Source organism: Watersipora subatra, chromosome 9, assembly GCF_963576615.1.
Source record: "Watersipora subatra chromosome 9, tzWatSuba1.1, whole genome shotgun sequence".
Taxonomy (NCBI): Eukaryota; Metazoa; Bryozoa; class Gymnolaemata; order Cheilostomatida; family Watersiporidae; genus Watersipora; species Watersipora subatra.
The window spans coordinates 62,796,947-62,810,087 of NC_088716.1; the positions used below are offsets into that span (position 1 = coordinate 62,796,947).

Genomic DNA, 13,141 nt, shown 5'->3' on the forward strand with positions numbered 1-13,141 from the left:
GTAGAATAACTACAGCAACCCTTTGTGATGAATGGTGGCTATGAATGGTGGCATGATGATACCCGTTACTGGGTTCTATAATAATAGAACATGTTATATGGTAGAATATATTATATATAATACATAATATATATGGTAGAATATGTTATCTCACTGTATAGCAGATGTGTACTGTAAATCTCCTCTAATAAATAAAGTAATTACTACCTAGAATGTACATACCGTAAAACCTCTAATTGAATGCCGCCTCTATTTGAACGCCATCTCTATTCGCTCGCCACTATGAGAGAGGAGTTGAAAAATAAAATGCCACCCTCAATTTGAACGCCACCTCCATTTGACTGCCACTTTGACTATCTTTGATCTTTATGAACCCATAATATTAAGTTATTAGTAGAAAAGTGTCTACAAAATCGTATTAATAATGAATCGTTTACATTAATAACAATCAATTCTCTTGTTGTCCAACTCCAAAGCTTTTCGCTTTTTTTTCGTTATAACTTTGAAAGCAACACCATAGAAATAGTCAATAACGGTCTTAGGCTAATATTTGTTCCTTGTTTAACGGGGTCTTAATACTTCGAAGAACATGTGTATAAAAAATGGTTCGCATGTTTTAGACCAAAGGTTACGTTTAGCGAGCAAACTTTTACGCGTTGCATTTGTGTTGAATGCGGTACGAAAAAGTTATGCTCTGTCATCATATTATTTGGATGCTAATATCGACTAGCTCAGCAATGCAGAAAAGAAGTTGAGGTCAGAAGACATTTTGGAAGGTACTGAGCAACCAGAAAATGATCGTTCCATCGAGAGCAACAATCAGAACGCAGCTATCCGAGCAAACGATGGAAATATTTTTGTTTTAAAAACGTTACTTTTTGTTTCTGCATGTAATATAAGTATGGTCCGTTTATGTCACTTATTAATAAATATATATTTGTATTATTTGATAAATTATCATTATACATGTATAATTTATAAATATGCAGATTTATAACATGTTATTTAATAGCTTAACATATTCAATATCTTAACAGGGCTTACAATAGATTGATGCTCATAACTCCACTTCTATTGCACTTCTAAAATGCTAGTTTTAGCTGCAAACTGTAGCAAACATATCATTGAGTGCAATGAGCTTTGATGCAACATTGTTAAATATAGATATAAAATTAAAATATGTATTCAAATTTAGAATGAAATAAAAATGGAAAATGCCAACAAATTGCAAAGAAGACACAGGCTATATATAATATCGTCGCGGGTCCATTGCAAGCAATAGATATCAACTGGTAGAGATATTTCTCGATTTCTCGATGCATGTTTATTAAGAGATCTTTTACAAGTGAGAGGTAAGTTAGCAGATTTATTGCATCCAAAAAGTTTAATATCACTCCACCAAAAAAAGAGAGCAAAATATGGGTGACATATGCTTCACCCGTAATGGGGCTAAATTTATTTTCCGAAAATTCTGGCGAGCCACCTGGACAATACACCATCAGCCTCTATTTGAACGCGCCTCCAATTAACCGCCACTATAAAGAAAGAGATGGAAAATAGAGTGCCATGGCGTTCAATTAGAAGTTTTACAGAATATACCCATAAAAGTAATATGTTGAATTAACTCCGACTTGACATGCACAAACTCCGACATGCACAAACTTAAAATATTGCTCATCACCATACATAATTAACAATAAATATTTTATGTGTTCTTCAAAGGAGTGCGAGTCAAGATCCCAAAATCACCAATAGTTTCATGATAGATAGTAGAAGCACAGACTGTTTTGGATGCCTTTTGTGTTCATATTTTATTACCTGTTCCTCGATGTACAGATAATGAGAAGAAGACAACTCTTAATTGACTTTTCACACATTTCAAGTATCAGTTTGTGCATTTCTTTGCTTTAATTTACATTAATCTTTTTGCTATTTTATGTATCTATATGCCACCCCGACCTTCCAAATACATAATATTGGAGGACTCGCAACATTCTATTAAGCTGCTTTTGCATTTCCGTTGACTACAGTAGAGTGCTTTCTCTCTCTTTCTCCCTCTCTTTCTCTTTCTCTCTCTTTCTCTCTCTTTCTCTTTCTCCCTCTCTTTCTCGCTCTTTCTCCCTCTCTCTCTTTCTCTCTCTCTCTCTCTCTTTTTCCCTCTCTCTCTCTCTCTCTCTTTCTCTCTCTTTCTCTTTCTCTTTCTCCCTCTCTTTCTCCTTTTTTTCTCTCTCTTTCTCCCTCTCTTTCTCCCTCTCTTTCTCCCTCTCTTTCTCATTCTCTTTCTCCCTCTCTCTCTCTCCCTCTCTTTCTCTCTTTCTTTCTCTCTTTCTTTCTCTCTCCCTCTCTTTCTCTTTCTCCCTCTCTTTTTCTCTCTTTCTCTTTCTCTCTTTCTTTCTCCCTTTCTTTCTCTCTCTCTCTCTTTCTCTCTTTCTCACTCTTTCTCTCTCTTTCTCACATCTGGCGCTCCCCCCCCCCCCCCCCCCGATCATAAAGAGTATCATTTGTTTATAAAGTTGTTACTAGTACACATTTGCATATTAAAATTAAAAAGATGAAAAAGAAATATGGACCAACTTATAAGAAAGAATAACTTTATTAACTGTAACAAAAAAGATTTATCACTTTATACTCCTGCTCTGTTTGTGGTGCGCATGCTCAGTGCAAACAAAACCTTCAAATCACAGAGCGAATGCTTTCTACACGATCTCTGACAAAGAGAGCGCCATTACCCCTGATCTAGATGATGCCAATCGTACTTTATTTTAGGACAGTAAAAATCCAAATAATTGAGCATGTATCTCGGGGTCAAATGCAACAAGCCTCTTGCCCTCTTAGAGGTGAAGCACTAATCTATGCTAAGTTACAAATGCAAAACATGCAAAATTTAGAAAATAGAGAAATAGATATTTTTGTGCGACGAATTTAGAAGCGACATACGAGTATCTATGTGTAAGTGCAATTCATAACATTTGTTTTTCTAATTTTTTAATTCCATCTGTTATTGTAACTTGTCTTTAATGTCAACTGTCTTGTTTCTGCGGCATTGATTACTTTTAAATAACAGCTCTAGAGAATTATACCTCAAGTAGCTCATCTGTTTGCCAGCTAAATTATATTTTCCACTATTGGTATATTCTATTCCTGGCAGCCAACTTCTCTGACACAAATAATAACTACACTTAGCATTATTCAGTCTGTCAGAATATAGCTAAGGATGAAAAGGTGAATCGTAGTTTTCTCAACAAGGGAATTTGATCTAGAAACTGTTGGGCTGGAATAATTCCTGGTCACTGTGTAATTTTAGCTTTTGATAACTGAAACTTATCTTCTACAAGGGTGGTGGCACTAAGCCTCCCTACATGCTCTTCTGCTGTGAAAATTAACCTTTGTAGCAATTCTTTCTTATTACCGGTAACTGCGATAGACGGTCGTTCTGTAACAATCTCTTGAAGTATTCTCCTTACTCTTGCGAATCTTAGTAAACTTTACTTTCTCAGTTTTTAACAACACGATTCTTCCTTTTTTGCATTAGTAATGTCAAATCTTTGCTCTCAATGCTATCTCCTTTGTACCACTATCTTACCCATGCTGTTTTTTGTATTTCCCTTCATCCCAACACAATGTCTCTGAATATTCACTGATCTTCACTAGTTGAAGACTATGGGCACAGCGACTAGCAGCCTTATAAGTATAACTATATACGTGTCTATATAAATCTCAAAGTTTATCGACTTCATCGTCTGCCATTATATTTCTGTTCAGTTATAGCTATTAACATCTTTGAATGAAAAGCTCTCCTATTTCTGGATTTGAACTCACAAAGATTGCTTCCGCAAGTTTGTAAAACCATTCATCTAACCACACATCTAAACTGTTCTTACGATTCCATCGCTCTTATCATACACCGTATACCCTTTTCTCGATTGCACACGCTAAATGACTTATTAATTGATACATTGCGCTCACTGGTTACGATGCCCCTATTATAAAATATTTTTCGCCCAACTCTATGTAATACGATGCTTTTTCGTTCTCGCCATACGAGGGCAAATTTGTTTTCCGCTATATGATATCAACCAAAATTTCTCTCGAAATTAAAATTTGGCGATTGTTGTACTGATTACGACAAAATAATAAAAATGTCGATAAGCTATTTGCCGAAATACCACCCCAAAATGCCGGAAAGAGATATACTTTGCTCACCATTGCAGTTCAGCGTTATTTGTTATAGTAAAAACAGATTCGCATACCGAAAAGTGATAAAATTTTAATTAAAAGTTTGAAGTTTACTAAAATATATACTAAAACTTCCTTTAAGTATGTGTTTAGTAAGCTAAATTCATTTAAGTTAGATTCAATGCTTATGTTACACGTCTGTCTTGAAGGTCAGAACTCCCCGCGGTACGCACTGCATGTAGTACATTGTAATGCTACATTTTCTTGCAGAACATTACCACTAAATACATTAAATTTTATGTAGGTAACTATAGTCACTAAGGTTAATTAACATTCCGTTTCATTACTAGTTTTTAATGATGATGATTTGGATGATTTTTATCAGGTGTTTGCATAAGATAATTACAATGGGTTCCTATACCATTCTATAGGATATTTTCGCCATATGATGCCAACACTGAAATGAATTAAAATCATACTATTGTATGCCAAATAATTTTTCATTGTAATCATAGCAAAACAGACGTTATTTAGCCATTACTTTCACTTTTGACATTACTTACATTTCACATTTACATTTAAACATTTATACAGTTTTATTTTTCTTCCTAGTTTATTTCAACAACACGCTTCTTTCATGATATGAAATTTAAAAGTTATAGTTGTTTGAAAAAGTTTGAAAACCTTTACCATTGTTTTTTTTCTCAATTCATTTGAACTACCCAAAGAACACTTTTCTCATGGTATAAAGTTCAAATGTTAGACTGGTAAATATTGCACGTTAAATAAAAACATATTTTCTGCACAAATATTTTTTATTACCCGGGCAATGCCGAGCATTCACCTAGTCAATTTATATTTCTATTCATTTATATTATTTACTCATTTCACAATATTAAATATAATTTGTTCTGTTTGTCCCACGACCAAACACGAGCGGAGCGAATGCTCGAGTTTTATGCTAAATGCATGTGCACACAACTCACAAAAATTATTCATCAACAACGTCGCAAACCCTTGTACCGAAATCTCATCAACAAATTTAACCATTTTTCAATGGAGTCGTTTAAGTATAATAACGATACAAAACACATAAAAACCTATTTAAATATGTTACCAAGTCTTTGTAAATTGTCGACAATATCTTAAAACTTACCCATCTGATCGGATTATACCCAAATAGACAGATTAATTTGGCCACAAATCGTTATTAAAACTTGCCAAGCCTTATTTTTATCAAAATTAAGACTGGCAAACGAAACGCTGAGCGACAGAAAATAGAACCATTAAGTCGTGGGCATTTCATGAAAAAGTAACGTGCACATTTCACCAGTCTATAGCATTGTTGAATTGCCGAAGGTTTCTGTAATTAATGTAGAAGTACTGAAATATAATCGTTTCTTTTTTTCCGATTTCAAAGTAACTGACATTTTGGACACTTTTGAGTACTTTGGTATTCTAACTGATGTCTAAAGCAGTGAAAGTAAAGGAAATGACGATGGTATTTTTTCTAATGATTCTTATGAGATTATTAGAATATTTAGTTATAAGTTTGGATGACTATTGAAGTGTTATAGTCACACTAACAACATCGATGATGGGCAATATGTTACTGTTATTATTTTTTTCTAAATAGTTTTGTTAAATAGATTTTCTAAAAATCTATATAAATATCACAACTTCTTGATATTGTTAGCTATGACGTTTTGAAATGTAAACAAAATTGTGCATTGGTTTTCTATTACTACTGTATTACTATATTAATAATATTGGTTATTCTAATAATATCAGTGCATTTTACTTCCAATATTGGCCAATATTGCATTTCTCCTATTGCAGGGGAGAGATATAAACATATAATTTTTTCCTTTCAGTATTGCTGTTTGTTGTACATAATAACACCCACACCCAGTACATTACGGCGACCATTGCAGTTATCCTATTGCACTGCAGTGCCATTTGACTGCTAATATTGCATTTCTCAACCATCAGTTTTCCAACCATTTCTTTTTTCCAATATCACATTGGTCGTGAGCTGTATGACAGGGGAATTTCTAGTTTAATTTATTGTTGTCGGTGTTCACAATACTGTTAAATGTTCATAAGCAATTTGAGTTAGTCCCAGTCCCTGTGCCTGAAGTTAAAAAGTTAAAAAAGTCCCCGGTATTACAGTTTGATTAGGTTATACGAATCAAGCACCTTGATATAAATAATTTTATTTATAAATAGTTATATTTATAACACCAATGATATAAAAACTGCCACATTTAAGGGCTTTATATCAATGATAACACCAAGTGGATTCCATCAATTATATTTTTTCCAAGTCAGAGATCACGAGAAGACGATTTCTAGACATCATCTACAGTCGGATAAAATGAGGCCTGCTAGTATCAACACCAATAACGCTCTATGGCGCTGTTAATTCTTTTGTTTAAGTCTATCAAGTCTGGCTATTAAGTCTCTAATCTTTGATTCAAGAAAAGAGAAAAGAAAAAGAAGAGAACAAACTCTAATGGCCAACGAGAAACCAGTTTCTCGGTTTCTCTGTATGCTCATCTATTGTTGCTTTTACTATAATATATTCATTAAACTTTGGGGTACTTATATAATATTAGTGAAAATATAGTCTCATAGGTGTGACTCCCAACAGAAATATAAAACTGCGAGCAAAGTAGACAGAGCCTTTTAGTTGTTCAGTCTATTGGCTGTCTGTCATATTGTATCAATGAAGGTGAGGAGAGAATATTGTGATCACCATAACGAAAGTTTGACTGAAAGTTATTATTGCGTCTTTTTGATTAATTTAATATTATTATTACAATATATTATAAAATCAACTCTCTTGAGCACAAAGTTTTAATCACGAGTTGTCTTCTCTCATTTCGGTGTGAATATCAGCTTAAAAGGCATTGGCTCACTAGCCAGTGATTCTACTGGGATGTCTGTAACCTCCTCTCCTTCAGCAAGACAGATATCATACTTTTGAAGCAGAGTAACATAGAATAGGAACATCTCCATCTTAGCTAAGCTCTTGCCTAGACAAGCTCTTCTTCCTGCAATACAACTCATTTTTTACTGTGACGCTTTTATATAATTTAATTATAACATTTTCTGGACAGTTAGCAACAAATAAATTCACCATGCAGATAATTACCTAGTCCAAATGGTATCGTGTGCTGCTTCTTGACAGCGATGTTTCCTGTCAGGTATCTTTCTGGTTTAAATTTATGTGGATCTTCATATACTTGTTCATCGTGCAAAACTGAGGCCATGTTTAGCATGAGATCAGCTCCAGAAGGGATTAACTAAAAAGGTAAACATTTTATTAGAGTTATCAATAAGAGTTTATCAATAGAGCTGTTTGTTTCTATATATCTTTAGTTTCGCAGAGACTCTTCACAGGGAAGCATCTGAGAATTTGTTGAAGATTTGAAGAGCTTAATGACAGTTGCTTTGGTGTCACCAGTCATTATACGAGTTGCTTGCACTTGCTAGTGTTTTGCAATGAGTACACAACTCCACTCTAACAGATTAAATTTTTATAGCAAAAACAGCAGCATTAGGGTCTAAAAACCTCAGTGGCTGATGCAGCTGTCATTTTTTATGAAAACATGATCTTCTTCAAAAGCTTAATTTTTCCTGCACTTATAGTGAGTCAACGAGTAAAACTCACCACTCCCTTGACAACCAAGTCTTTTTCTAATGTATGCGGTAGAGCAAAACTGGCAATATTGGCTTTTCGTAGTGTTTCATAAAGCACAGCATCTGTATAAGGCATAAATGATCTATCTCGGCAGGTGACCGCTCTATCAGGTCCTGCAAAATATTCTTAATAGTTTTACTAAAACAAAACATTAAAAAGTATTAAAATCTTTACTATTTATTTTCTAACTAAGCAATATAATTCTAAAAACGGAAGCCAACTAACTTTCATTAAATACTAAATGCTAGTCACCATGATCAGCAACCAGAACTATAGAACAAACCACTGCATAGATCATTAGAGCTATCTTCAGTATACCAGAACTATAGAACCAACCACTACATAGATCATTAGAGCTATCTTCAATATACCAGAACTAGAGAACCAACCACTACATATATCATTAGAGCTGTCTTCAATATACCAGAACTATAGAACCAATCACTGCATAGATCGAACCACTACATAGATCATTAGAGCTATCTTCAATATACCAGAACTATAGAACCAACCACTGCATAGATCATTAGAGCTATCTTCAATATACCAGAACTATAGAACCAACCACTACATAGATCAGTAGAGCTATCTTCAATATACCTATTTGTTTTTCTATCTCTAGCTGCACTTTCTCTTTCACCTCAGGATACAGACAGGAGTACAGCAGTGCCCAGCGCAGAGAAGTGGCAGTTGCCTCCGTGCCAGCCATGTAGATATGGTAAGCGAATACTTTGGCATTCGCCTCTACAAGTCAGAAAATGCCATGGGTTATAAGTAGGGTAGCTTTACTAAAGGCTGTGATATTTTATAGAGATCGCAACGAGTAGTATATTATGACAGGAGAAGACTATTCTCAGTCATTTTGGGAAACTAGTTTTGCGTACAGTAACTAAAACACGCTCTTATGTAGGTACAATACTGCAAGTTAAGTAGAACCAGAAGTGGATGAGGTGAAGGTTATGCGTACAGTAACTACAAACATGCTCTTATGTAGGTACAGTACTGCAAGTTAAGTAGAACCAGAAGTGGATGAGGTGAAGGTTTTGCGTACAGTAACTACAAACATGCTCTTATGTAGGTACAGTACTGCAAGTTAAGTAGAACCAGAAGTGGATGAGGTGAAGCTACCAGAAAAACACTTCTTTTCATCTTCTTTCGCGGAGATGGCGTGAGTAAGAAATCTGTCGATGATATTTTGAGGGTTAGCATCATCGAGTGTCTCCTTCTGTTCGTCAATGTACGTCTGCAGAGTTGGCCAGAGAGTTGTTTTTCTAGCGGAGTTCTCTCGCTTGCTCAACCACTTGTTCAAATGTTTGCCAAAGGGGAGGTTACCAATCATGGCCGTTTGTAGGGTGAACTGGCTGGCATCGTGTAGAGCTGCAACCATCTCTGAGTGAAGTTGATCGTTATAGTCAAACCTCTTGCCAAGCAGCATCTGAGATATGGTGTTGCACGCTGCCTGAGCAAGACTGAGCGCCACGTCAATTGGTTGATTAATGTGCGGCTGAATGAAGTGATTGATATACTCCCCGACCTCTTCAAGGATCTGAGGCTCCATAGCTGCCTGTCCCATACCCTTTTCCTTAAGCTTGCTAATAGCAAAAGACCTCAGAATCTTCCACTGGGGTTGGGGTGCCCATAGCAAACCTAAATGCGGACACACAAAAATTTAGGAACTTTCACAGCGGTGATGGCTCATTACAAACCTAACGGTAAATTGGAAACAGCTATTCCCGAGTGTGTAGCTAGAGGACAACTTTGGAGACAGCCTATCATTACTAGTGAAATAGAGAGAGAGAGTGTGTTTTAGCAACACTGATTGGACAGTGAATTTCACCAAAACAAATGCAGACAGTATCCTTTTCAGCTCTAAACTTTTTAATTTTGCATATGGCTTCTGATTATAGGAGGCCAGAACGTGACCAAAGTAATTCTAGCAAAAGTGTAAGTCGCGTTAATACAAATGACTATACTTGCTCAGGGTTGACTACCTGGTGTGCCCTCCCGGACATAGTCTTGCAGGCTTCTTGACATGGATCTTGTTGATCGATTACTGGTATACTCAGCATTTCTCACCAGCAGTTCTTGCATCGTCTCGTATCCGGACACGACAACACGTTTGCTTCCGCCCGTCTCCACTGTGAAAACCTGTGAATGGTAAAAAGCTAGAAAGTGCATAGTTTCAATGAATTCGTGAACAAAGTTTTCTGTATTCTATTAATTTTCAGGGTGAGTTAGTCGAAGATGATAAAACACAAGAATTTCAAAAACTTTATAGAATCAACCTCTTTAAGATTAACTTTATACTAAAACCATATATAGGTTTGCCTATGTTGGTCATATAAGTGTAGGTATTAGTGATAGGATCTGTTTATAGGCTATCATAAACAACTTTATAAAAAACCTCAGCAGAAAACAGTTGTAACAATACATCATTTTATAGTTAGTATAATAGCTGGTGAGGTCGGCAACCATTTATACAGCTAGAACAAAACTCTGTGTTTGTCATTGACCCTCTACTGCTCGTGTGCAAGATTGTTGAATGATTATGAATGGTTTGAGTTGTCTGCCCATAACTATTTTCATGACATGTGTAGACTTTGGTGCCCCTGCCAGACCATCTTTACCATCCTTCGGCTTGTCACAAAGTTGACAAAAAGAGCAAGATACATTAAAACCTTTGCCATAGAGTAAAAGGTGAGATAGTTGCTCTTTGTTAATGATGGTAGTTACTGCTACGCATGAGAGGACAACTCAGATGCAGACTGTAGATAGTCCAGGCTTTAGGCTAATAGATACGACATTATTTCCAAAAACTATTCAAGTTGCTTTCTGTTTTTTGTGTAATGATGAACTTTTGAAGCATGTCCAATGTTAACATTCATCGTGACATTTGCAAATTCTGCAAGCAGTTTGAGCAGAGAGTTCAGTTTGACAACAACAACCTGTCAAACCTGCCACATTCGTCAACAACAAACTTAACTGACCACCAACTCGACATTAGATATGCTTTTGTGGTAGACCAGCGTTGAAGCCTGTCTGGGAGGCTCAGTCTACCCATCATGGTCAGTCTTGTGAGGTAACAATGCCATTCCAGACTAACCACACAGTATAGCGTAAGATGCCATATATTTTACGTGCAGCATTCAAAAGGAAACGTATTCAAATGTTTTTATTACTACACCTTTTTTGTGTCACAACCTTTTGTTGGCTCTGAAACATTCTTTAACTCTAGCCTGAACCTTGAAATTGAACATTAATCGAAACAAAACTATAGTTTTATTTTACTGCAAGTAAGGTTGGAAAATTCATAACTTATCAAAATTTTTATCATAAATATATCATATAACACAGCTTGAGGATATGGTCGCTGATCTACATTACTAAAACCTGAAGGTCTTTAATCTATATAAATAGTCTGAGGACATGGTTGTTGAAGTTATCCCTCCTGATAGAGTAAAGTATCATTTAGTCATAATTTGTTTTAGAATAAATCAGATACTTTACTGAATGTGACTGTAGCTACATATAAAGGCAATAGTTCAAGTGTTAAAACGCTATACACGGGTTATACATATCAATACACTATGTTTTAGAATAAATCAGACACTTTATTGAATGTGACTGTAGCTATATAAAAAGGCAATAGTACAAGTGTTAAAACGCTATACACGGGTTATACATATCAATACACTATGTTTTAGAATAAATCAGACACTTTATTGAATGTGACTGTAGCTACATATAAAGGCAATAGTACAAGTGTTAAAACGCTATACACGGGCTATACATATCCATACATTATGTTTTAGAATAAATCAGATACTTTATTGAATGTGACTGTAGCTACATATAAAGGCAATAGTACAAGTGTTAAAACGCTATACACGGGCTATACATATCCATACAATATGTTTTAGAGGCACATCAACAAGTATTGACTTTTCATCATCAGTAAGTCTTGTGTACTCACATCACCAAACTTTTCTCTGCATGTCTCCATAAACTTAGCTGCAGATCCTCCCGCTTGAATGAGTTGCAGGAGGTTTCCAGCCATCGGCAAAGAAAATGGTCCTGGAGGATACCCATGATTCCTCTTCATCAAGAACTGGTAGGTAAAAAGGGTCGTGGCTATTACCACCAAGCATACTGTTGCCATGGAAACTTCCACCTCCATTTCTGTCAGCAGTCTAGAGAAGTCAAGCATGTTTTATGAATGACTAACCTTGATACGGTAGGTTATGATAGCATTGAGGTGATGGCATACTAGTGAACACGCAATTGTCACTGTGCCAAGTTTAAACCGCTAAGTCTGTGGCCAAGTCATTAAACAACAAGCATAAATAATTCATTAATTTCCCAACAAATGTTTGACTTTTAAGTATTGTCACGTAGGATACGCTTCTTCTCTAACTCCGTAGACATTTAGTAAAGTTTTGCATCATAGTGTCCGTAGCACGGAATATGACAGATCTAATTAAATTGATTCTTGGAAGACTCCCAAACATATAGAAAATATAATTTATTATATAAGAAAGTTTATTCAGAGTTTGTTTGTACTACTTGACGAAGTATATAGCACATACTGGAGGGTAAATTACGGGCTGTCATAGTTTATGATTATAAAGTTAGTCCATATAAACAGGAAGCAGATATGTATGAGACTCAATAAATCTGAGAGAAAATCTCAGAAGAATTCAAAAGACTGAATAATCGAGAAGTAGTCATACGTAGAGAACCTGAGATGTTGGCATTCAGTAACAGCCTTGTACAACTAGAAATTAATAACAAATATTAGATATATTATCTCTGGTGTACAGACTTAAGTCCTGGTGTTTGTAAAAAAAACCAAGTTAAAACAACCAAAGTTGTAAGATGTCAGGAGGTGATATGGTTAAAAATTGAAGACAGCATTTGCTCTTTTCGCTTTATAAAGTACGATTTTATTATTTATAAGTTTTATTCTAATATGGATATGGATTATACTGATCTTCTGTTGTCAATAGCAGCTGTTGAAGAGGCAAAGACTGGATAGATATTCTCTACTAACATAACCACTAACCTCTAATTATGATATGTTAACAAAATACAACTATAGTTGATACTCTCTTACCTTAGGATCAAACTTTGAACCGCTGCAGCCCTTTGAATAATACTACAATAATTCTATTTCTTCTGGCTTTAGCCTTTTAAACCTTCCAGTTAGTCACTTCGTTTGTGATTCGTCGTTTCTGATTGACCCTCCAATAGAAAAGCTTG

At 35.4% G+C, this 13,141-nt stretch overlaps 1 protein-coding gene across 1 annotated transcript; it reads right to left on the reverse strand.

The window, feature by feature from the left end:
* Window positions 1-6,738: 6,738 nt before the first annotated feature.
* Window positions 6,739-13,113, reverse strand: LOC137403528 (cytochrome P450 2D28-like). Its single transcript, XM_068089467.1, has 8 exons — window positions 12,996-13,113; window positions 11,856-12,072; window positions 9,874-10,030; window positions 9,011-9,529; window positions 8,483-8,626; window positions 7,853-7,995; window positions 7,334-7,484; window positions 6,739-7,232 (listed from the first exon to the last, which is right to left on the reverse strand). The coding sequence occupies exons 2-8, from the start codon at window positions 12,057-12,059 to the stop codon at window positions 7,057-7,059; spliced, it is 1,494 nt and encodes a 497-aa protein (XP_067945568.1). The 5' UTR covers window positions 12,060-12,072; window positions 12,996-13,113; the 3' UTR covers window positions 6,739-7,056.
* Between the last annotated feature and the right edge of the window lie 28 nt (window positions 13,114-13,141).

What these genes read in the sequence shown, in the direction of transcription:
- LOC137403528 (XM_068089467.1), bottom strand. Translation starts at nt 12,059, where the DNA reads ATGGAGGTGGAAGTTTCCATGGCAACAGTATGCTTGGTGGTAATAGCC. An exon ending in TGTCCGGGAGGGCACACCAG is followed by an intron (nt 9,530 to 9,873) that starts GTAGTCAACCCT and finishes GTCCGCATTTAG; the next exon opens with GTTTGCTATGGGCACCCCAA. An exon ending in CACGATACCATTTGGACTAG is followed by an intron (nt 7,233 to 7,333) that starts GTAATTATCTGC and finishes GTTGTATTGCAG; the next exon opens with GAAGAAGAGCTTGTCTAGGC.